The following is a 26,603-nucleotide window of genomic DNA, read 5'->3' on the forward strand; positions in this document are numbered from 1 at the left end:
GTTGTAGAGGTAGGCAGATCTCTGTGAGTTCAAGGCCAGCATGATCTACAGAGCTAGTTCAAGGACAGCGAAGGCTACACAAAGAAACCAACAAATAAAAATTCAAAAAAACGGGTTGGGGATTTAGCTCAGTGGTAGAGCGCTTGCCTAGCAAGCACGCAAGGCCCTGGGTTCGGTCCCCAGCTCCCCCCCCCCCCAAAAAAAAAAAAAAAGAAAAGAAAATTAAAAAAAACTACACAACAACAAACCAAATGATCATTAATACACAGTTCAACAGGTCCAACAACATGGACGATTGTTTTGCTGTCTGGCTCTGCTTTGCTCTCTGATTTTGGATGTAACTGAGGGAGTGTGTCCTCTTGCTGTACATCATGTAGGACTCAACCCTCTATCCATCCTTGGCACCTGCTCTGCAGCAGTCATTTAATCCTCACTATGTTCGTTGGGAGGCTGTCTTAAGTTTGATTGAGTTGAGCCTTGAGGCAGCACTTGACCAGAACCCAGTTTCATATATTAATTACCTGTATTAGTTTGATTTATTTATTTATTTATTTATTTATTTATTATTTTCTGGTAACTTTTTTTTTATCTTTATTAACTTGGGTATTTCTTCTAACATTTCGATTGTTATTCCCTTTCCCGGTTTCCAGGCCAACATCCCCCTAACCCTTTCCTCCTCCCGTTCTCTATGGGTGTTCCTCACCCCACCCTCCCCCCATTACCACCCTCCCCCCAACAATCACGTTCACTGGGGGTTCAGTCTTGGCAGGACCAAGGGCTTCCCCTTTCACTGGTGCTCTTACTAGGCTATTCATTGCTACCTATGAGGTTGGAGCCCAGGGTCAGTCCATGTATAGTCTTTGGGTAGTGGAAGAGTGCTGCTTTACTTGAGAAGTAAGGATCAGTTATTTATGAACTGTTTGTATAAACTTTCAGAAACGTAAAATTCCTAAGTAGTATGGAAGACTGATTTTGCTATGAGAAACTGAGTAAGATACAGAAGATTTAATCTGGTTATCTAAAGTCATACAGTCTCCTGTAAAGTACAACTTCTTCTTAGACCAGAAAGTTTTCCCAGCTATTTGGGGTGACAGGTAGTAACACTATCCCAAGTTTTTTATCTGTGCTTTTCTGTGTAGAAGAGGGGTCTTAGAGTAGCAAGGTGAGACCAAGCCCAAGCTGAAGGCCAGTGAGGACTGGGAAGTTGCAGCTTATCTGGTGCATGAACTTGTCATGTCTACAAATTATTTGGCAAGCTTGGCTGGTAGTAATTTTCTATCTTAAATTTCTAGGGAATACCTACATTAGCAAAGTTTGCATAAAAGTAACTAGCTTTAGCAGGCTGCCAGCAGGGGTTTAATGTTTTTTGTTTGTTTATAATTGGACCTAAGCTGGCTCAAGATATGTTCAAAATAAACCATCAGGGGCTTGAGAGAGGGTTAAAAGCACTTGAATTTTATTCCCAGCACCCACATGGTTTGCCACCATCCAACTTGTTTTGCCCTCTTCTGGCCTCTAGGGGCACCTGGTGCACATAATGCACATAACGCAGGTACAATATTCATACACAGTCAATAAATAATACAAGTTTAGAAAACTCAAGGGGAAAATAATGTAAATTTAAAACAGTATATCCGATTTTGTCATATTCCTTAAGTTTTAATTACATTAAAACTATCCAAATTGTTCAAACATGAACTTCTATTTTAGAGAAATCATTTTCTAGAAGAAATTGGATTGTGGTGACAACATACTAAATGATTCACATGATTTAACTCATAATCCTGAAAATCCTGAAAGCCCACTATTTCCATACAGATGTACAAATGGACATTCAGAGATAAATTAAATAGTGTCGGGTGAGTTCATAACCATAATAGAATGCTTGCCTGGAGTTGGGTTCTCCTCAACACTGGGAAACAACTTCCTTTCCTAACTAAAAGTTAAATTCCTTTCTGATTGCCTGCAAAGTTCAAGTTTGTATAGGTCAAGGTTTATTTTTTTCCCCTCTTTCAAAATAAGATGAGAGACTGGAGGGATGGCTCAACAGTTAAGAGCACTGGCAGCGAGTTCAATTCCCAGCACACACTTGGCAGCTCACAACTATGATCTGGCACTCAAATAGACATGCATGTAGGCAAAATATCAATGCACATAAAGATAAATAAATCATAAAAACAAGGTGAGACTGAACATTAATCTGGGGGAGTCACCTTTGAGATCTAGTTTATATACTATATATAAACCTTTAAAATAGACACTATATAAAAGTGATGCAGGCCCCTTGCAACACTGTCCTAGTTACTTTCTATCGCTGTGTTGGAACACTGAACAGAAGCAACCTGAGGAGGAAAGGGTTGGCTTTCCTCTTACAGGGAGGTCAAGGGGGGAACTAACACAAGGCTGAAAGCTGGAGGCAGACACTGAAGCAGAGACTGTGAAGGAGCATTGCTTACTGGCTTGCTATGATTGCTTGCTTAAAGGACCCAGGAGCACTTGCCCACCCCCAATGGGCTGAGTGTTCCACCTGTCACTAATTAATCAAGGAAATGCTTCCCACAGACTTGATAACACTTCAGTCTGATGGAGGCATTCCCAATTGACATTCTCTTCTCAGATCTTATCATTTATCAGTTGACAGAAAAATCAACCAGCACACGTACCCTGTATCTTTTTTGCAATTTATATCGGTAGTAGCTGAACCATACGGGCTTTTGTGCCCCAACCTCAGAAAAGATGTGCTAATAACGTGTTGTAAACTCCCAAGTTTGGGTAAGCCCCAGGGCCCAACGGAAAATACAGCACTGTCATTACTCTGAAATATTACAGCCTGAACTCTCCTGTTGTTTTTATTAGAGATACTTACCTTTCCAGAGAAAAGGTACTGTGTATCATTATTAGAAAGCATGTCTAATCATAAAACACTAAGAAGTTCCCTAGTTGACTCTTAGTCCTGAAAATACTATGATGTACCTAGATGTGGTCACAGCCCTCAGTTTTTAAATTCTGTGTAAATGAAATGTCAGAAGGTGGAGGTTCACAAGGAATGGTGTGACTAGGGTGGCCCACCTATGCTTTGATAAAAACAGTGCAAAATAACTCCCAAAATTATGGATTCTGGAATTCTGAAAGTCAGCCTTTACTGTTGAAATAGCCTGCGCTGGTTAACACTGATAGTCAATTTGACAGACTCTAGAATTCCCCCAAGGAGAGAAATCTCTGGGCATGTCTAAAAGGAAGCTTCTAATGAAGTTAGGAAAAACCCACTCTTTTGTCTCCTGGGCCTGGGGTAATGTGCTATTACCTGCCCGTGGACAAAGTGAACAGCCACTTGACACCCCTGCCACCATGGCATGGCCAGAAAAGGTACTTGCTACCAAGATAATCTGGGTTTGATCCCCAGGACCCAGATGGTGAAAGAAAAACACACTCCTTTAAGATGCCACCATGAGCACAGTGGCACATGCCACACACAAAAGAAACATTTAAAATAATAAACAGTAGGTTGCAGAGATGTCTCTGTGGTTTAAGAGCAAGTAGTGCAGTGGGAGGGGGCCAGAGTTCAGTTCCCTGCACTGATGTCCAGTGATTGACAGCCTCCTGTTAGTTCCAGCTCAATCTGTGAGCCAAAATAAACCCTCTAGGGTTACTTTTATCACAACAGAAATAATAACTGTTACTCAGTTTTTGCAGTTTTTCTCACCAAAGAACAAGTAAAGAAACTGAAGCTTGTTAGACTAGAATGTAAAATTCAATACAAAACCACTCATCCCTTGGCTCCAGGCAACTTTAAACCTAGCTGCTTGAGGAGGAAGGGGTGGAAAGGTTTGCTCCTACTGCTTAGGTTAAAGCAGCCCCACCCACTCGCTCTCGCTGTCCACCGAGCTTTAGTCAAGGATGTTAGCTCAGGATTGTTGGAGGCAATTGGAAATAAGAACAGATCTACCTCCACGGAAGTTTTGTCCTATAATCAGAACAAGAGACACAAGTTTCTCACGGGAGTGGAGGCTGCACAGGTGGTACAGAGGGCTTGTGAGTTTTATAGAACGGAGAAAAAAACTTGTGGGATACAAGATTTCACCTGCGGGTCAGTTCCCCAACAGTCTAAAAGTGCTAAATACCAAGAAGAGGTTGGTGTATTGATCTCAGAAGTGTCAAGGATTTTGACAGCCCACAGGTGTTATCTGTCAACTTTCCTATCAGGAGCTCCTTAGTCCCCTGAGGCTTTTAGGTCATAAACCCTTTAAAGATCCTACAGTTATGCACACAGCGCTTAGGCATTCTCCATCATCAGGTCCAGGACAATCTGGTGCATGCTAAGCCAGCAGGCTACCCTTTGAAATATATCTCTAGTCTTCAGAACATTTGTTTATGTTTTTTGGAGGCAGCTTTCACTAGCGATTTCGTGGTTTGTTTCTGCTTTTCAAAGTCGCGTAGAATACACTGCAAGGGAGCAGTGGGTTGGGTGCACGAGTACTGCCTCGAGACCCGTGGCTTGGGCGGCGGTGCGTGGGCTTCCCCGCTTCTTGAATGGCAGCCTCGACTTCCGCGGGGCCATAAGAGCCCCTCGGCTTCCGGACTTGGGCGCTAAGCCAGAGCACCTACCCCACAGCTCTGCCCGGTAGTCTATTTTTGGCGACGCCCTCGTAGCATTTCCGGAATCTTAACCGGAAGCTGGTATGCGGAAACTACAATCCTGCGACCGACTCTCGCGACGAAATCCAAGCCGCTCATTCCCCGCCCCCTCCACGCCCAAGTCTTTACGTCACGGCTAGGCGGGCGTTACCGTGCTCGTTGTGCGCCTGCGCTCTCGTCCTCTCTCGCCCCCGCGCAGGCGTCTTTCTGGCCAGTCGCGCGTGGGCTGAGGCCCTGGGCGGGCGTTGCGAAGACTTGTTTGCTTGAGTTTGGACCCTGCGACAGTTCTCATTTCCCTCCCGTTGGGGCCGGCGCACACCCGGGTTAGGAGAATGGGCAGCTAGACGCAGGCTGAGGAGCGTGTGGCTGCGGACATGAACTCGCCCGTGGACCCTGGCGCTCGGCAGGCACTGAGGAAGAAGCCGCCGGAGCGGACTCCTGAGGTAAGGCCGGGCACTGGCGAGCACCGATCGGCCCGGACCTGGCCGTGGTCGCGCGGGCTGATGAGCACCTTTCCTGCCGCTTCCTGCCGGGGACTTCCTTGTACCTCTGATAAGAAAGCACCGTTACTGTTGACTGGCTTCTGAGTTTGTGTGTGCTCAGGTGGGCTGAGAAACAGGCTGGGAATTGTAATGTGTAACAGACAGTTCATACTACAGCCCGTGCGTGCCGTGCTCTCAGATACTTCACAGTTGCCCGCAAAAGACAGGTTTCCAATGTCCGTATCAGACTGCGTAAGTCAGACATTAAGTTCCGTGGCGGGTGATGCGTGTTGAGTGGTTCCCTAGGTACTTTTTCAAACTGTCCGTGGGAAACTTAAGAATGTTTGGTAAGTTTTCTTGGTTTGAAGACGTTTCTGTAATTTTAGTGGCTGTGTGTATATTATACCAAAAGAAAAAAAATATTCCAACAGCGATGTAAAATGCAATGAGTCGTCTTGTTTGAAGTTGCAGTAATTGAAATGAAATGCTTTAATTCTTAGTCACTCGAGTTTCAGATTTATAGTGCTTTGCATAGAAAGTCTCAGAAACTTGGGGCAAACACTCTGGGACATGAATTTGTTATAGCCATTACTGAAACTGTGATGAGTCCAGTTTGCTTATTGAAACCTTGATCTTTGCGTAGGAACTCCTGCCTCCCCCTTTCCAGGGGTTACTTTTTCCCCACTTATAATCCTTTTCCCACTTATAATTCATGAATCAGCTTTTCTGTGGTGATGATTATTGTAATGTGCATTCTAAGTTTTGTTTACGAACATTATTTAGGTAATGAGGGGAAACTGTTTCTCTTCAGGTACCGAATTATTTAATTTGAAATTGAGTCTTTTTAAGCAGAGGAAGTTTTCTGAACTGTTGGGGAAGTTACGCTTGGTCATGTGTGCTGCGTTGAGGACTTTTATCTCGTTTTACTGGAAGAGCAACATTGTTGAAGGGAATATTAACTGCTTGGATTCATTGGCTGTATTTTTCAATGAGTGTAGAATTTGGGCTACTAATAAATCATTATCCAGAGTGCTAATGATGGTTTATTTTGACAAAGAATTCCGTGAAATTCTCACAAGTTCGGTTGTGCTGTCAGAAGATTCTCTTAGTAGACTTTTTTTTTTGTTTTTTGTTTTTTGTTTTTTTTTGTTTTTGTTTTTGTTTTTTTTTTGTTTTGGTTCTTTTTTTCGGAGCTGGGGACCGAACCCAGGGCCTTGCGCTTCCTAGGCAAGCGCTCTACCACTGAGCTAAATCCCCAACCCCCTCTTAGTAGACTCTTAAGGGTTTGTTATAAATATATTAATTTGGTAATTATTGACAACCTGTTCAGGATTCTGTTTTGTACAATAGAAGATTTTAGTGGACAAAATAAACAAGTCCGTACAGTACTTACATTCTGATGGATTAAGGAACCGAGAAGGTAGGTGATAAATAAGTAAATTGCTAGCTAGTCATGGCTATTTCCAATAATAGGATAAGGAGAATTGGGGAAAGGGAAAATAAGCTAGATAATAGTTAAAATAAAGTTGTTATTGTCCTTTGTAACTTGACTTTGTTGTTGAATTAAAATGGATGTCCCTGTGTAGCTCACAGAAACCTGGAACCATAACTTGTCAACACTTTGCTTGTATAAGGATGGTAGTGAGCCTCACAATACCTGGTTCAGGGATTTGACTTGATGAACATTATATTGATGTGTGTGAATGGAATTATGTGCAGAGTTTTATGAGGACGAAAGCTTTTGCAAACAGAGGAAATGATCATTGCAAAGACCCTGTGATTAGAGTGTTCTGTTCACACATTCCTGGAGTAGCAGGGAACACTTGAATAGTGGTGAATGAGCCAGAGTGGGTAGGAAGTCCTAGGTGGTGCTGCAGGATGCGACACAGCATGTAGGACTTTGTAAACTGTGATGGTTGTTATTACTACAACTACAACTACAGCTGCTGCTGCTGCTGCTGCTGCTGCTGCTGCTACTGCTACTACTACTACTACTACTACAACTACTTCTCTTCCTCCTTTTTCTATCTTGAGTGAAATGGATGTTACCATCTGAAGGTTTTGAGGCAGAGGAATGAAATTATCTTACTAGATTTTTAAAAAGACTTTGGCTGGTTGTGTAGCCTGTACACTAGGTGGAAACAAGGGTAGGAGCAGGAAGTTAGAAGCTATTGCATAAATGGGGTAAGAGATGATGATAGTTCAGACTAAAATGACAGCCATGGAGGTTCTGAATAGCCATCAACTTCTAGAAATATTTTTGACATTTTAGCCAAGAGCATTTGTTAATACATTAGGTGTAGACTGAAGGAAAAAGAAGAAGAGCATGGATACAGAGTTTTGGTCTAAATTATGGAGCGTTGAAGTTGTTACCAAAGGCAAGTTGAAGAGTTGCCAAAGAAATGACCCAGGATGTAGGGCAGTGCTAGAATGCACACATAGTGTCATGAGGTCCTGGGCTTCATCCTCAGCCCCACAAAACAAAAATACAAGAGATTTGCCAGAGTTGATTTTTGTGAGAGGGGAATATCAGTAGTTATGTTTTCAATGTCTAATTTAAAATATCTGTTAGAAATGTTGGAATAAACATTTAACACATAAAAATTATGTTTCTAAGAGAAGACTGAACTAAAGAGTTAAAATTTATAGTCATTGGGTTGTAGACATTATTTTCAGTTGGGAAAATTATGAAATTATCAATGTAGAGCATATACATAGAGAATAGAAGAGGTGTTAAAACTTACAGTCACTGGGATGTAGACATTCAGTTGGAAGAATTATGAAATCACTAATATAAAGAATATACATAGAGAATAGGGTCACACCTCGTGATCACAGCATGGAACTCTGAGGAAGGAGATTGCCACTGTTTCCACGCCTGCCTGGTATGAGTGACGGTGGGCGGGAGAAGATAGGAGTGGGTGGCATTTGTCTTAGGAAAAAATGTCAGAATAAATTGGTAAATTAAGGGGCAGAGGGGCTGGAAAGAGCTCTAAAAGCACTGGCTGCTCTTCAGAGGTCCTGAGTTCAATTCTCCTCAACCACATGGTGGCTCACAACCATCTGTATTGAGATCTGATGCCCTCCTCTGGCATGCAAGCATATATGCATATAGAGCACTCATACATAAAATAAATAAATCTTCGAAAAAGAGACAGAAACAGATACATATTCACCCAGTGTCTAGTGGCGTCATGAAAGCCAAGTTAGTAAAAATGGATGGGCTAGGCATGTAGCTTAGTTGTAGGGCACTTGTCTGTCACATGTGAGGCCTTGGGCTCAGTTCTCAGGGAGGATTGGGGGATTCTATTTTCAAAAGCTAGGCATGATAGCACATGCCTGGAATACCAGCATTTAGGAAGTGGAGGCAACAGCATTAAGACCATGTTTCAAACAAAAACCAAAGTTACAAAGGAAGGGGATAACATTCATGTGTTCAATTTAATTTAGTTCCATTTCCTTGAATGTGTACTGAGTGCACAGCATGTGAAAATAATACAATTAGGCATCATTGTGGTTTGAATTTGAAATCTCCTCCCCCTGACACTCCCCCCCCCCACCCCCCGCACACACACAAGCACCTGTGTTTCAATACCTTGTCCCCAGTTGGTGGCAACGTTGTTGGGAGGTTGTGGAATCTTTGGAGCAAATGGGGATCACTGGGGATAGGTCTGTCGGTCATAGTCTAGCCCTACTTCCAGCCCAAGTTTGCTCTCTTCTTGTTAATCACCAGACATAAGGAGCTTTTGCCTCACTTTTTGCCCCTCTTTACTCCCAAACAGATTGGCCCACTTTAGCCATCATGTGTTCCCCTAAAGGTAGAAACCAGAAGAAGTCTTTCCTCCTTTAAGATGCTCTGGCAGGAAGCAAGTCCATTGTGTAAATCGCCAAGACAGTGGTGTGTTTGTTTTTGAGAGAGGGTCTCACTATATAGCCTAGGCCGTTCCTAAATCATTATCTTCTTGACTCAGCTTCTGAAGTTCTTGGATTATAAGTGTGTGCTATCAGGCCAAGTTTAGAGTCAGTGTTTTTATAACTTCGTAATAAATCTTAGTGACCTAGACTCTGAGTAGTGAAGTGTGACATTTAGATATCTTTCTAAAAGTTTTTACTGCTCTGGTTATTTGTCATTTTTCTTTTCTTTTCTTTTCTTTTCTTTTTTTTTTTTTTGGATCCAGGTTTCAGAACACATTGTCTTTCCTGTGCTCTCTGATTTCCTTTCCCATTTTTAAAGGATTTCTTATGGGAAAATATGGGCTTAAGTATGGGTCTTGGTAATTAAAAGTGTTTTAAAACCACAAAAGCTATTAAAGAGATATGGATTCAAGTAGAGCACCTAACTAGCATGTGTGGGCCCTGGATTTCAGCCCCGCCAGAGACAGGTACACATGCCTATAGCACTAATAGTCAGGGAAGCTAAAAGTGGTGGGATTTTAGGGCACACAAGTTGAGACCATGACTTAAAAAAAAAAAAGGACTTTAATGTATTTCAGGATGTTTCCTGAGCCTTCTAGTAACTGTCATAGTTTCTTGGTATTGTATACACTGTAATGTTTGCACAAGAGCAGAGTGAACTAATGATACGCTTCTCAGAATGTTGTCATAAAATGTACAGTATATCTGTAAGTACATTAACACTGTTTATGAACCTAAGCTGTATAATTTCCCAACTCGGGAAATACACTTAAGCTCACTTTTTATTTATAAATACTATGCCAATCTTTCACTTCTTAAATTAGAACTAGCCCATAGGCATTGCTATTTATATATAGCCCATGTAGTAATTCTGATACACACACAAGAGATTTGGGATACTGTGTGTCATGCCACATTCTCCATCTCTGCTTTGCATGCATAGTATGTATGGTGTAATATATCAGCCTTGGAATTTAGGTTTGGTTTGGCCATAGGGTCTGACTGTAATCCAGACTGGTCTCAACTTTTCTGTATGACCTCAAGCCTGATTGATGGTCTTCTTGCTTTAGCCTCTCAAGTGTTGGGACTCCAGGTAGCATGGTCATGATACCACCCCTTGCAAGACGGGAATTTTTATTTACATGATCCCATTTCAATACTGGTATCTAATATTTTTGTATGTGTGAACTTTTCCTGAGAGAAGTAAGTGACTGCTCACTCCAGTTAGGTTACCAACAACAGGACAAAGTAACAGTTCTATCCAAGTAGAGGCCTGCTATCATGTGGGAAAAACCAAATAGCTGCATCACTAAAAAACCTCATTGCAGTGTGGTTGATGACTTCTTCATAAGTCCCTCACCCTTAATCTTGAGTTAAACTTCCACCCTTTATATTCTCAGCAGGTGTGCCCAACCACAGCCTATGCTTGCTGTGACTGGCCTCGAGTACAGTCCAAAACAAAACCGAAAACTTACTTAAAAAATGATTCCCCCTCCCCAACTTCCTTTAACACAATTGTATGTTTCTTGAGTATGAACTTTATAGATGATAACATCTTTTTACAATGTTGAAAGTTTAACCATACCTTGTATACCATGTGCACCTGAAGCAGAATTACATACAGCTGAGGCAGTGGCACACCTGGGCATGGCTAAAATCTCAGGTGAAGGTCTAATGACACTTTCCAGCTGGAGGGAACTCCAGGCAGGTCTGATTTAAGGGTCCTTTGCAGATGATTACAGCTGCTGTGATTAAGATGGCTATACACACAGGACAATGTTTGGAAGTCCTGAGCATTTGAATGCTTGTTAGAAAGTTACCTAACTTCTCTAAAATCGAAATACTGGAGCTTCTTTATATGGACTAAATGAGATAATGTAAAATATTTATCAGTGTGCCTACAGATGACAATAAATGGTTGTCATATGTATTGGTTTGTCATTTGTTTGGAGAGAATGTATAATCCTTTAGTAAATTAAGACTTAGCATTGCAATTTAATCCCTGGTGCGCATCCGTAGAGTTGTGCTTTCTTCTTTTTTCATCTTTCCACTCCTCTGTTTTTCTGATACTTTGAATTTCCTTCAAGCATGATGTTCTAAAACTTTGTTCTGATTGCTGGTATGTCTGTGGCTTTGAACCCCCTGAGGACAATGCCTGTATCCTGATTTTTAGCTCATTATACGTTATTAAATATTCTAGCAGTAGTGATGTCGGATTAGTCTGATATTGGATGTGCTGAGATAAAATGACTTAATTTGACAAACCTGCAAAATTTCCTATTTTTCTAAAAATTGAGTAAGGGCCGATGAGATGGCGGGTGATTAAGAGCCCTTGCTGTTTGTTCTTCCAAGGAATCTGTGTTATTTTCCCAGCACCCTCATCAGGTAGCCAACAATCACCTGTGACTCCTGGTCTGGTCCAGGGGATCTGATGTCCTCTTATGACTTCATCTGGCATCTTAAAGCACACGGCATACACATAAATAGAAGTAAAATACTTCTTAAAGATGAATAACATACAGTCATCATAAAGAAGCTGAAATAGCTTGTAAAATACCTGGCTATGCTTGAAAGACAATTCAAATAGAAGAAACCTAGTTATATTTTAGAATAGAAATTCCTTTTCTGTATGGCTTCAAAACTTTTTATTTTTAAAGGAAACATCAAAGAGTATTACAGATAAATGGCAGTTTTAACTTTTTAGCTTTTTTTTTTTTTTTCCCAAAAAGGAGTCCATAGGGAGCTGAGGAGGAGAATTGTTATGAGTTCAAGACCAGCCTGGGCTACAGTGTGAGATCCTAATTCAAAATGAAGAGGGGAAAATTTTGTCGGCCAGAATTTCATCCTCATTTGGGTGCTAGTATAATTCTACCTCAAATTTTAAAATAAAAAAATTAAGACCTAGCTTGGTTTTCATATAAAAGTTAGAGGAGCTGAGGACTGGAAACATATTTAGTGTTCTTACAATTATTTCTTAACCTGCTTCAGATTTTAGAATAATGGTCTGTGACTCTAAACCTGTAGAATGGCCGAGTCATTTTTGAGTGAGTCACTTTGCATACTCCGTGGGTGGCTGAACAAAGATTCTGCTGTGTGTTTTCCCAGCTAATGTACATTCAGAGGGTTCTTTGGGGGAAAAAACTTACTTATACTTCTGGACCATTTGACTTCCATTTGTAAATCCAACTAGATATATAACAGCAACACCAAATTTAGATGAGATCTTTATTCAAGAAAAGCTGGGGGCTGGAGAGATGGCTCAGTGGTTAAGAGTGCTTGCTCTTTCAGGAATGTGAGTTCAATTCTCAGCACCCACATGGTGGTTCACAACCATCTGTAGCTCTGTTTCCTGGGGATTCATACCCTCTAATGGGCTTTGTAGGCACCAGGCACATTCCACAACCATAAATGCAGGCAAAACACCCGTCCGTATAAAGAAGAAAAGCTGTGGAAAAGCAGCCAGCACGATGAGCCTCCTGACATGAACATTTTTGGAAAGGTTGTAGTGGTTGTGAGTGCTATGAACTTTATCATTAAACAAGCTGAGTTGGTTAAAGTAGGGTGTGGCTGTACATAAAAACAGAATGGTGACTTCTGGCATGGCAGTGGAAACTACCATTAATGCTACCACTAATCTTTCCCACTCTTGCCTACCACTAGAGCTTTTGGACAAATGCATAGGGTCAAGAATTCACACTGTGATGAAGTGTAATAAAGAGGTACACTGTCTTAATTAGGGTTTCCATTGCTATAAAGAGATACCATGACCAAGGCAACTCTTAAAATGGACAACATTTAATTAGGGACGGCTTACAGGTAGTTAGGATGGAGCGCTCTCAAATCCCACCCCCATAGTGACACACTCCCTCCAATAAGGCCACATCTACTCCAATAAGGCCACACCTTCTAATAGTGCCACTCCTTAGGTCAAGTGTATTCAAAACTCCACATTCCACTCCCTGACTCCCATAGGCTTGTTCAAACACATGAGTCTATGGTAACCATACCTAGCCATGGCATAATACAAAATACATTTAGCCCAACTTCACATGTCCCATAGTCTATAACAGTCTCACGATGTTATTAAAAGTCCAAAGTTGAAAATCTCTTCAGCGATTCATGCAGTCTCTTAACTGTAATACCCTATAAAATCAAAATGAAAAAGCAGATCACATACCTCCAACATCACAGGATATATACATTACCATTCCAAAAGCTTCACGGTGAGGAAATACTGTACCAAAGCAAGACCAAAACCAGCTGGATAAACTCCCATCTCCATGTCTGATGTCCAACTCCTTTTTGCTTTGTTGACTGCAGCACAATTCTACTTGGTCAGTTCCACTTCCTATTAGCAGCTTTTCTCAGCAGGTATCCCAGGACTCTGGTATTTCAAATATCTTGGGGTCTCCAAGACAACTTCAAGTTACAGCTTCTTGTTCCAATGTCTGAGATCCTCATATGATCTTCTGGACTCCTTCAAAAGGCTTGGGTCACATTTCTAACTCCGTGGTCTGTAGCACTCTAAGTCCTGGTTGACTCCACTCCACTGCTGCTGCTGTTCTTGGTGTTCATCCCGTGGTACTTGCGTCTCTGATTCGCTGGAGTTTTCCACTGCAGCTAGGCTTCACCAATAGCCTCTCATGGGTTCTCTTCATAGTGCCAAGCTTCAGCCATGTGGCTGTGGCCTTAGAGTCAAGAATAGAAAGAATTACTGGGACAATTGATGCTGGTTAGTTGGAGCTAAGAAATTGGTGGTGATTAAGAGACCAACATCACTTAGGTGAAATCTTTGCATGACCCCTTTTCAGTCCTGAGCCGTCAACTGTAAAATGAGGCTGCACTTTTACCCTGGCTTCACGTAGTGCCAAGTCTCAGCTGCTCTTCCTGACCCCTTTATGCCTTCAAAACCAGTATCACCTGGATAATTCTTTGAGTCCCATGAGGTACAACCTTAGCTCTCTCTGGAACACAGCTTCTTTGTGCTCTCAGCTTCCTTGTGCTCTCAGAAAATACTTCCCAGATGATGCTGGTCTCTTTTTTTTTTTTTTTTTTTTTTTTTTTTTTTGGAGCTGAGGACCAAACCCAGGGCCTTGCGCTTGCTAGGCAAGTGCTCTACCACTGAGCTAAATCCCCAACCCCGCTGGTCTCTTCTTAATCACCACCAATTTCTAACTAACCAGCATCAGATGTCCCAGTAGTCCCTTCTGTATGAATAGACTTGACTCTAAAGCCAGAGCCACATTGCTGAAGCTGGCACAGTTTGCTGCTTGCCTTTGCTGGAATATGGCCCCTTTGTTCGATTACAGTATCACCAGCTTTCTGTTTTCCTACTCCTTCATTGCCTAAGCTTGGCTATCCTGGAACTTGAACTGTAGATTGACCTTGAATGCAGAGATGTGCATGGCTCAGTCTCCTGAATGCTGGGATCAAAGGCTTGTACCACTTGCTTGTACCAAAAGCTTATGCCTAGACTTAAGCTTTTCTTCACCTAGAACCTGCTCTGTGTCCCAGGCTGGCCTTGAAACCAGAGGTCTGCTTGGCTTTGTCTCCTGGGATTTAAAATGTGTATCACCATACCTGGGTCAAAGCTTTTCATGGTCATTGTTTCTCAAGATGGGGATCACAAGTGTGCCTTCCATTTCTAGATTGTAGTTCATCCCAGATTAAACATCCAAATGAAAACAGTAACCAGGCAGTAATGCTTAGCATGATACAACTATTACTTGTTCAACTGCAAACACATGTACAATAAGCTTAGTTGGATGGAATCTTGTCCTGAGGTGGCCACTCTTAACTGCATTTAATATTCTTGAGCATGAGATTCGGCTCCATTCTACTTCTTAGTCCCATTTATTTTTTGAACCATACATTTTGTACCTTTCCTTTCAAAGCCTACTGTGCTTGATCAAAATGCTCTTCATAAGACTAAATCAGAGAACAAAGTCTCTGCTGGGCTTTTTTGAGACTTCTTTGTCAATGCAATTAATGTAAATCTTTTTACTTTAGCCTCAGACTCTTCAGACAAGGGCAACAAGTACACATTCATCACCAAAGTACCACAAAAACAATCACTAGGTCACATACTGAAATTTGTCTCCACTGAAACCTCTCGGACCATGTCAGCACAGTTCAAATCACCCAGAGCACCAATGTCTTCCTTATTCCTACTAGGATGGCCCAGTAAACCCCACTTAAAGCATTCCACTACTTTCCAAAGTCCCAAAATCCACGTTCCTCCAAACAAAAGCATTGTCGCCTATCACGACAATACCCTAGTCCCTGGTGCCATCTTCTGTCTTAGTTAGGGTTTCCATTATGATAAAGAGTCACCATGACCAAGACAACTCATAGTGGACAACATTTAATTGGGGCACGCTTACAGGTAGTTAGGAGGAAGCTCCCTCAAAGCCCACCCCCTCAGTGACATACTTCCTCTAATAAGGCCACACCTACTCCAACAAGGCTATACCTCCTAATAGTACCACTCCCCAGGGCAAGCATATTCAGCCCACCACATACACTTCTAGGATTTTGACAACTTTGTTAATGTGATGCTAAAAGCACAATTTGAAATGCACCAGAACGAAGATTACTAAGCTAGATCAAATTTGGTCAGTGGAATAACATAGCAGTGTTGGTTCCTGGAGGAGGAAAGCCTGAACTACGAATGAGTTTCCTTATGCTAGAATCTAGGTGTTGTTTGTTTTGTTTTTTACCTATTCTATAAAGTTAAGTTTCCATTAATGGGAAATGACTGAAGATGTGCACCAATTTTTCCAGGCTTAATCCTAGTTATCCTGGAAAAAATTTGATGTGCTTGTGTTTCTTTGAGATTGTCTTTGTGCCCCAGATGGCCTGGAATTGCTATGTAGTTCAGGCTGGATTCAAATGTACAGAGATCTTCCTGCCTCTGCCTGTTAAGCCAGGTTTGAATATACAAAGGAACTGAATTCAAAGGAGTAAAATAAAATTTCTTGCTCAAGCCATATGACTCATCAGGGTCATTTTTAGCACTGACTTTACTTTGTATAATGAACAAAGGTAGCTTCTTAACTTTGGGGGTTTTGCTGCTGCTGCTGTTCTTGTATTGATACTTAGATGGGTTTAACATTGCCCAGGGTGTCCTTAATCTTGATGTCTTCCTGCTTCAATTTCCTGAGTCCTGGAATCACCAGTCTACCATGTCTGGCTATAGTAAATAAATGCCATTCATTTAGTCACATCTTATGCAGTATAAAGTTAGCTCTTTGTACAGTAGTCACTTTTCTCACAGTGACGAAGTACAGATCAAAACCAACTTAAGGAAGAATTTACTCTGGCTCACGGTTTGAGGAACAGAGAGACATCGTTGTAGGAAGGCATGGCAACAGGAGCTTTGGCAGCTGGACACATTGCACCTCCAGTCAGGATGCAGACAGGGGCTTGCTGATGCTCAGTGGACTGTCTCTTTTCTTGTCAGTATAGGACACAGTTCATGAAATTGATTGTGCAGCAATATTAGCTTTCTAGAACACCTTCATTAGACAACACCAAGAGGTGTATTATTACTTTCTAACTCTGTCAAGTTGCCAATTAAGAACTTGTGTACCTACAAGTTCAATTTTGTAGAGCCAAACAACTTCAGATTGGGAATGTTTATGAAGGGCTGTAGGATGTATTTCCATGGTGTAATGTTTGCCTGTAATGTGTGAGTCTCTGGGATTTGATCCCTCACCAATGCAAAAGTAAAAGAAAAAAGTATTGTAGATAAGATTGTGTCTATACTGAACACAGACTTTTTTTCCTTTGTCATTATTCTTTAATACCATATCACAACATTTTACCTAACATTTTCAGAACTGTGGTGGTTTGAGTAAGAATGGTCTCCATAGACTCTTAGAGCCGAATGTTTGGTCACCAGGGAATGGCATTATTATTATTAAAAGGTATGGCCTTAGAAAAGTGTGTTATTGAAGGTGGACTTTGAGGTTTCAAAAGCACAAGCTATGCCAAGTGGCTCTTGTGCGCTCTCGCTCTCCCTCCTGCTCCCCCACCCACCTCTCGCTTGCTTGCTCCCTTGCCTGCCTGAGGATCCAGATGTAGTACTCTCAGCTCCTCTCAAGCACCATGTCTGCCTGCATGCCTCAATGCTTCTGGACATGATGATAATGGACTAAGCCTCTGAAATTGTTAGCCAGCTCCAATTAAATGCTTTGGTCATTGTGTCTCATCACATCAGTAGGACAAAGATTTAATATAATAGCTCTATACTTTTTCATCACTGCCTTAGTTTTTTGGGGTAAAACTAAGACCACCAGAGACCATTACACAAACACTCTTAAAGCTGAAAAGAAATTCTTTATTGCTGGCCCGCAGCTGCATTGGGAACTTGCCCAAATCATGCAGCCCCAAGCCTGGTTGTCATACTACAGAGAGCAGGAAGCAGAACTACAGAAGCCAGAAAGCAAGTGCATTTAGGCACTTCCTGGAACTGTAGACTAGGTCTTTGATGGATTACATCTATGTTCCTCTTTTGGCAAGTGTTGAGGCCTACATGTTACGATTTATGGTTGGAATGTTGCTTCTAACATGGTGTCTGTTTTTTGTTGTTTTTTGGGGGTTTTTTTTGTGTTTTTTTTAAAGGTCTGGGGGCCTGTTAGATTAACTAATATCTCAGAGGTTCTGATAAATGGTGCTTTGATTTTTATTGCTCAGTCCCCATTACCATTCAGAGAGAAGAAAACAAACTATTAGCAGCAAACTTCATCAAACATTGCACAGTAAATATACTTTACAATTGATTGAAGCCAGCTGATGTCATCAGTTAATTATCACGGGACAGAAAATTACAAGGTTGCATATAATGTGCTGTGAAGTTAAAATTATTTAAGGTTAGTGTGGACATAGTGGATGAAATAAATGAAAGAGAAAGGCAGGTAAAGGGAGAAATAGGTTAAATGAAAGAAAGGAAAAGGAAGCAATAGAGAAACATGGAAGAGAAAAGAACAAGAAATTAGGAAAAAATTAAATAAAAAATAAAGATTTCCCAATAATGAAAAAATTCAAAAACAAAGGTAAGTGCAAGAAGGGGACTAAAAACATAAGAACATCTGAAACAGCTTAAAGTACTATTAAAAAATAGCTTGGGAACAGAGGAGGATACAAGGTAGAATGAGAAAAGAGAAAAATATTGCTCAATAAATTTCTGTGATGAGAGCCGGAGAGGGTCAATTAAACTGGGCTTCTGTCTTTCCTAGAGCTCTATGCTTTCGCTGAGTTTCTTAGGCAAACTTGTGTCTGGCAAATTTGATAATCTTCCTTGTTTGAACACCAGTGGCCTCTGCTGGCCACACTTAGATTGCACTCTGGCAGGTTCTCTGGCAGACTCTGAAGAGTATGTCAGGTCCCTAGGCTAGGATTGGAGTTAACAGGCAGTTGTGAGCCACAGGGCGTGGGTCCTAGGAACCAAACATCATATGCAAGAGCAGCAAGCATTTTTAACTGCAGAGCCATCTTTCCAGCCAACCTTCCACCATATAGTTTCCAGTAGCTGGTTATATGTTCGCAGTTGTTTTCTTCTGTTTTATCTGTTATGCTGTTAATGCCTTCTGTTAGTTTTAAAGTCTTTTGAGTGTATTGTTCAGCTAAAAGATTCTGATAGATTTTGTAAAAGCTGCTTTTACCTCTTTCAGTTTCTATTAAAGTACTGAAACGTGTGTGTGTGTGTGTGTGTGTGTGTGTGTGTGTGTGTGTGTGGTGTGTGTGTGTTCGTTCTACAATCTCATTGGGTTTCTTTAAAACACGTATTTCAGGGTTGGGGATTTAGCTCAGTGGTAGAGCGCTTGCCTAGGAAGCGCAAGGCCCTGGGTTCAGTCCCCAGCTCCGGAAAAAAAAAAAAAAAAAAACAAAAACACGTATTTCAGGTTCCCTAAGAGCTCTGACACTGACTGAAGTGAAATCTTGTTTTCTTGAAATATCTTAATGCTTTGGGGCATGTGCCATTAAATGTTAATGCTGTTCTTTGGCATTGAGGTATCCTAATCATTATGATATAGTTTGAGCCTGTTGTCACTTTTACTGTGCCAGCACCGAATGGAGAGTCTATATTTGCTAATACAACATTGTCACCTCTTGAGCACAATTTAAGCCTAGGTTTGTCTCATGTGGATTCTATGTATGTCATTTGGAAAGAACCAAGAAAGTACAGTCTTTTAACTGCAAGTTTCTGCCTGAGTCCTGTAGACCTTGCTGCCTCATCTGTAGCTCCACATTTCTTTCTGGTTTCTATTATATGACAGTGCAGGATTCAACCTTGTTCAGAAAAGAATCTCTGGATAGATCTTTGATCCTTGGGCTTTTATATTGTACTAGTAGCTACCAGTACTTGTAAGATGAATAGTACTTTGAGCCTACATACTACCAGCACAACAAAATGGTACTGTGACCAAGGGTCACAGTGCTATGAGCTGCCTGTTGCTGAGGTGGACTCCTGGCCCAAGATGACTGCAACCAGTCATAGGTGTCAGTCTTCTTCTGGTACTGAGACTGTTCAGAGACTGACCAGCTGAGTGCTAAGTTACAGCGTAACGCTTTGTGCTTACTACCCTGTCCCATGAATTGGGTCTTCATTCCACACTGTGCTACCAAATGTTGGGATAGTGTTGATGAAGGTTCAGTCCTGATCTACCTGGCTGATTAAGCCTGGTCAGGCTTTACATGTTGAAGCTCTTAATAGTCTCGGGTACACTGGGGTCCATAGCTGGTGGTAATGAAGGATGTGTTTGTCCTGCTAGTGTATGGACCTATCTGGCACTTTGAGAGTTTAGAGTCCTATTAGTTAATACTACCTTGGCAATACTGGCACTGCCTGAGGTTGGGTATGGGTAGTAGAGACAGGACCTTGGCCACTAGAGATGATGTTAAGCTATTTCATACCTGAGTCTCTCATAGCTACAGAGAACTGTACTACTTTTAGTAAATTAGATGTGTTGGGGAATCAGTCCAAGGCTGGAAACAACACGTGCTGAAACTGGAGTTTGTTCTACCCATACACAAAGATCTCCCTGTTGCAGGAGCCAGTGTCCAGACTCTGTGTGTAAAATCTAGCCTGCTTATAGGGCATTCAGTTTCTATAGGGTGTTTGGCCTCACTCTGGGCCAGGCATAAAACTCCAGGCCAAAGCCTTTGGCTAGCTTTTATGCTCTGCTCTCTAGCACTTGGAGTCTTATTTTCCCTCCACAGCCTGAGGGTGAAGGAAGTAGCCAACCTCCCGATCTAAGCATAGTTGTGGTGGATAGAAGATTGCTGTCAGGAGTCATGTGACTGCCTAACACTGGGTTTCCCATGGCTGGCCTGGTACTGAGGATCAAATATCAGACCTGGGTTAACTTATTATACCCTAAACAGGAGCCCCTAGAATAAATATAAATAAATATATCTACAGTAAATGTTGTGGGTTTGGATTGTGTGAAGGGTACAGGAAAGTTTGTTTTAGTATGACAGTGACTCCATCACTCACCTCCACACAGAAGACACCGATCAGCATTAGTCATGCGTTAGTTAACAATGAGGATATGTTCTCAGAAAAGCGTCATTGGGCAATTTTGTAATTGTATGGACTTACACACACCAACACAGTACAGCTCAATCACTTCTGTGACATCTTACTGCAGTTAAGAAGTGTAGTAAAAATGAGTGAGGCTTGTGCCAGTATAGCATGGCATATACTATTTGCAGTGTTACGGATGAAACCTGGGGCCTTATGCATTTTACCCCTGAGCTATATCCCTAGCCCTTGAGCTTTTCTTCATGTCAGTAGAGTCATACTCTCAAAGAATTATGAAAGAATTGGGAAGAGATTTCGGTCAGTAAAGTGTTTACCTTGCTTACAAGCATGAGAACCTGAGTTTAATCCTCAACTCATGTGAAAAATCAGGTGTGATAGTGTTTGTAGGATTCTTGTTGTTAACCAGGCAGTCATCCAGCCTTACTGAATTCCAGGCCGGTGAGGGAGAGACTACGTTACCAGTAATAAGTAAACAGATAGACGATGGCAAAGGAACAACACTCAGAGTTATCCTTTAGCCTCCATATGTACAAATATGTGTGCATGCATGAGCATACACAGCACCAATAAAAGGTATAGTATAACAAGCTAATGCAGTGCTGGAGTCACTTATCTTTATCAACTGTTAGTTATTATATATAACTGTGTTGCTGTGTTTCTATACAACTGTTGGGACAGAAGCTCTGTTTACACAAGAATCAACACAGACACATGAGTCTGTATTGTCCTATGACATCATTACAGCTCTAAGGTCACTAGATAATAGGGGTTTTTCATCTCCACCATAATGGGACCACCATTGTGTACATGGTTTGTTGCTAACTGCAGTGTGTGACTTCACTTTTTTGCTTAGCTGAAACCTTTAATTTTATTCCTAAACCTAACCTGGTCTTTGTTCTAATGCTCTGAATAATTTCCGCAGTACTTTGTTGGTACAGTTAAAGAAACAGATGCTAGTGATTTGGGGTGTTGTCATATCCCAGATGGTTAATTTTCTGTCTTCCTCATGGCTTCTCCTTTCAGGCTCCATCAAATAGCTTTCAAGTACACTCTGTAAGCGATTAGCATCCCCTTTCTAGCATATGGATTTGTGACTGCAAACAAAGTTCTATAAGACTTTCAGGTTCTATTGGTGTTGCCCCCCCCCCTTTTTTTAAAAGAAGAGCTAAGTGGGGTTTGCTAGGATAGATTTTGTTTCTTAGGCATATACCAAGAAGTCTAATAGGTCATGCATTTCCTCAATCTTGTCTCATAATGGTTAAGTGGTACAAAAGTCCCAAGAAACTCCTTTCTGTGTTAAAAAAAATACAAATAAAAAATAACTACCCATGTGTTCTGGAAGTTGTCTTTTTATGAAGGCTTAGTGTTTTGTATCTTTTTAGGTTGGAATATTGGAAGAACTGGCATTTAATAAGCATCCTCGTTCTTTTACTTTCATCCCCAATTAGTATGTTACCAGACAAATAATTTAGAGTGGCATGGTGCTGTCTGTGAACCTAAGCATTAGTGTATGAAGACTTGCTTGTAGGGCTTATTAAACTAGACCTGAGACATGGAAACATAATTCCTAAGATTCTGGGCCTGAGAATGCATTTTCCTCAAAGCTTCCAAGTGTTGCTAGTTTAGCATTTCATAGGACTATTACTACATGCACCAGAACTTGAACGCAATTCTGCCAACCCTCACCCCCCCAGGAGTGGGCTTTCAGAATAGTCTTATTATGAAACCTTGACTTGAAATGATGTAAGATAGGCTGGTTTTGAATTCAACGGGTTGATTCCAGGACACTAGTGGACATCTGCAGATTCTCAAGTCCCTTATATAAAAGTGCTGTATTGCATGTAACCTATATACACCCTCTCATATACTTCATAGTTTCTCTAGATGACTGATAACTAAAATATAAGTAGTTGCTATTCTATATTGAAGTACTAGTACTACATAAAAGCAGCTCTATTGGGGCTGGAGAGATGGCTCAACGGTTAGGAACACTGATTGTTCTTCCAAAGGTCCTGAGTTCAATTCCCAGCAACCACAAGGTGGCTCACGACCATCTGTAATGGGATCTGATGCCCTCTTCTGGTGTCTGAAGACAGTGAAGGTGTACTCACATACATAAAATAAATAAATCTTAAAAAAAAAAAAAGGCAGCTCTATTTCTCCCTGCTGATGAAAACCAGTTTATTCTTTCATATCAGCAGCTGCCCTCACCTGATGCTTCTTCAGCCCTAGAGTTTAAAGTTACTCTGCTAGCAGCTGTAGCTTGAAGTTCAGTAAGAGTCTTGTACTGTTTCTTTCCTCAAAAACTGTATACACCCTTAGGAATCAAGATCACCAAACCTGCAGAGTCACAATTAGAAATATATATTTCTTCTGGAATGAACTTTCTTATTTGACTTCTTACTTGAAATGGTTCTCTCTTTTTAAAGATTTGTTTATTTATTATGTATAAGTACACTAACTAACTTCCGACCCACCAGAAGAGGGCATCGGATCCCATTACAGATGGTTGTGAGCCACCATGTGGTTGCTGGCATTTGAACTCAGGACCTCTGGAAGAGCAGTCAGTGCCCTTAACCACTGAGCCATTTCTCAAGCTCATGTTTTTCTATTTTAATCTAGTTATTATTTACCTGAAAAAATATTTTCCTTTTTTTGTTGGTCTTTCGTTTTTCCATTTTGAGACAGTATTTTTTATAGCCCAGGTTTACTTCAAGCTCCATATGTAGCTGAGGATGACTCTTGACCTTCTGATTGTCCAGGTTCTATCTCTTGAGTGCTGTGATTATAATGATGTGCTATTTTATGCTGTTCTCTCTCTTTTTTTTTTAATTTAATTTTACATATTTCCATGTGGTGACCACTGTGTCTTCAAGACTAGAGGGGGACCTTTTGCAGGTTTCTAGAACCTACTTTTGGTATAGTTTCTCCCCATCTCCTTCCTTTTTTGCAAATTTCTACTCCCTTCCTGCCAGTTCTTTACAAGATTTGAATATAGTTTGAATAATCATATGTATCACCACATGTATAAATTTCTGTTTGAAGAGTCATTTGCCTTTGTTTCTTATTTTAAAAAAATTATTTATTTATGTATATGAACACTTTATTTTCATGTATGCCTTCATGACAGAAGAGGACATCAGATCACATTACAGATGGTTGTGAGCCACCACACGGGTGCTGGGAATTGAACTCAGGACCCCTGGACATCCATTGCTCTTAACTGCTGAGCCATCTCCAGCCCCCTTGCCTTTGTTTCTTGATATCATTCTTTTTAATGAAAAAGTCACAGAGCTATTACTGCTTAGCCCAAAAAAGGTGCTTGCAGCTAAGCTTGAAGCCCTGAGTTTGGTTCCCACACATGGTAGAAGGAATGACCTACTCCCAAAAGTTTTTCCCTGATCTCCTCCACCTGTGCATCGGAACTGCTATAAAATAAATGAAACTATAACGAAAAATGTCTTTCATATATTGGTTTTACTGTTAGGAGTTTTAGGTACATTCTTGGTTGAGTCTCTTTTACTCTTGCCTTGACTTAAATTTGAAATCCCAACAATCTTTTTCCTTTGGAAAGAATGTCCTTATGTACCCAGGGTACCCCAATAGCTTTACTGACATGGCAGGTTCAGTCTTACAGTGTAGTCGTACAGTGTTTATTTCCTACCTTGTGGCATTTGCATTGCCAAGTACTACATGGTACAAACTACCTCTGATTCATTTGCTTGTTCTTTCTGTTAAGTAATATGAAATCATACATAATTAGGGTATCTAGATGTTTTTGGACTATGATGTGAAACAGTAGGAACATTGAACTAGCCCTATGGCAAAAACATAAGTTAATATCTCATATGAAAACAAACTATTATAATCAGACTACACTAGCTAGATCAGTACTAGTTGAGGATACTTAGCTCCAGCAACAGTATTGTGTCTGAAACTGCAATTGTGATGGGGGCTAGAAACCGTCTACACAAGTTGAATACAGTATGAAAAGGGCTGCCACTACTTGTCCTGGTATCATTAGTCCCTTACTTCACACACACACACACACACACACACACACACACACGCCCCTTCTGAACAAGTCTTGTCTTTCTTTGGTTTACTACTTTGTTCCTGGGGGTGAATAGTTTCAGATGTTTGCATTAAGCTTGTCATACATAGGTCCACAGCTTACTAATGAGGTCATGGAGCCATTATGGGGGTTATTCTAACTGCCAAGTATATAAACTCTAAATTCAAGAACAAAGAATAACATATTAGGTGGGTCTGTTGGTTTAGTGGATCCACTATGAGTTAGGCTATTGCCAAGACTGTATTATCTTCAGCAGATTTTATTTAGGTAAGGTTATTTTATTTAGGTTCTTTAATAACATGGCTTCTTAATCTTATTGTACTTGCAGGTCTAAAGTTAGGTAACCTTGTTCCTGTCCCATTCTGATTGGAATAAATCATAGACCTAACTGAAATCAGTGGGAAGACACACAGGGTCCAGTTCTTGGTGGGAGTTGGTGTATTCCTATTGCACGAAAGCATGAGATACTAATAGAAAAGAGGAAATATCATTGTAGCTTTATTGGAAATTTAATTTGTTTTATCTGCTATCTTCCAAATCTTTATAGAACTTTCTTATTTGACATGGTTTCCTTTTTAATCTTGTTACCTTTTTTATTCACTTAAAATGTTCTTCACTTGTCATTTTAATAAGGATTAATCAGAGATACTGTATGTTTAACTCTCCATAGTTAGTAGGAGATTGTGATCTTTGGATTCAGTGCAATGTCTCTTTCTTAGTATCTCCATGTTGCCTTCTTAACTTACTAGAAAGCAAGCTGTCTTGGTTTCTTTTTTCTCTGTTATAATTGATACTTGGCAAGTCACATATCAGAGTGTGACAGTAGTTAGCAGTGGTCTCTGCTGATATGAAAATGTTTCTTATGAGAGTATTATATAGAGAATTTAAGTTTGTCTGCTTTTTATTATCATCACCATATACCATAATCTTAGATAACATGAGTAGCAGAACACACTTTTCTGTTGGGGATGTGAACTTCTGTGAAGTTCTCATTTTCATATTCCAAAGCTCATAGTTAAGATTGTATTTTATCAGAGAGCTAAAGAAAGATTACTTGCTGTTCTTACAGTGAACAGTAGTGCTGTCCATTGGATATATTTTTGTTTATAAGAAATTATAGCACTGAGTCTCTTTAAAGTCTTTAGAAAATCATGTTTTAAAAACCCTGGGGCTGGAGAGAGATGACTTAGTGGCTTGTCTGTTTACTGCTCTCGGCAGAGAACCTGTGCTCCCAGAACGCACTGTGAGCAGCTCATAACCACTTGTAAATCCAGCTCCAGAGACATCACGTGAACATACTCCTTGCCAACACCTTATGTACATAATTAAAAGTAAAATAAATCTTTAAAACAAAGGGGAAACCAGATCTTTTGGAGGTGTTAGATGGGATGCCTAAAGCCTACAAATATTGAGGCTAATCTGGAGGAAACTAAAAATAAAGCAAAACATAGTTAGTTGCCTATGTGAACATTTTAAATATTTTTATATTTAGTGTCTACAAGTGTGTGTCATATCTGTTTAGAAATGAAGTAATGAGGTAATATACTTAGGTAAGAAGTAGTGACTTTTTGGCTTTTTTATTGTTTGAGTAGGTGCCATGCTCATGAAGAAGAGGGATTCCTAGAGGGAGCTCCTCCTTACTTTTTTGAAATTTGTAATTCAGAGGTTTTGTGGCCTTTGTATATTTAACAGAGCTGTCCTAAATGGTTGGGTGCTTAAAAAGATTTGAGTGAGGGGGATGGGTCATATTTTGAAATGTATATTTGAAAAGTAATCTAAAAACTTTTCTGTTCCACAGGACTTAAATATTATTTATTCCTATCTCCATGGGATGGAAATACTATCAAACCTCAGGGAGCATCAGCTTAGGTAAGTATAATTGGTGTGTCAGTCTGTGCTGTGTCTGTTCACCATGTACTTGTAAAGCGTCTTTTACAGTCATCCTATT

The 26,603-nt window shown here is 40.6% G+C and overlaps 1 protein-coding gene across 11 annotated transcripts in view; it reads left to right on the plus strand.

Annotated features, from left to right (window-relative positions):
• Positions 1 to 4,848: 4,848 nt before the first annotated feature.
• Positions 4,849 to 26,603, plus strand: part of Rapgef6 (Rap guanine nucleotide exchange factor 6) — a 449,393-nt gene continuing 427,638 nt past the window's right edge. For all 11 annotated transcript variants that reach the window (XR_015630532.1, XR_015630530.1, XR_015630531.1 and 8 more), the window contains 2 exon segments: positions 4,849 to 5,078; positions 26,454 to 26,524. Coding sequence is in view for 5 of the 11 variants with exons in the window: in XM_087571700.1 (XP_087427826.1) it covers positions 5,010 to 5,078; positions 26,454 to 26,524 (140 nt within the window). In the remaining 6 variants the exon portion in view is untranslated.

Source organism: Rattus norvegicus, chromosome 10, assembly GCF_021556685.1.
Source record: "Rattus norvegicus strain SHRSP/BbbUtx chromosome 10, alternate assembly SHRSP_T2T, whole genome shotgun sequence".
Taxonomy (NCBI): domain Eukaryota; kingdom Metazoa; phylum Chordata; class Mammalia; order Rodentia; family Muridae; genus Rattus; species Rattus norvegicus.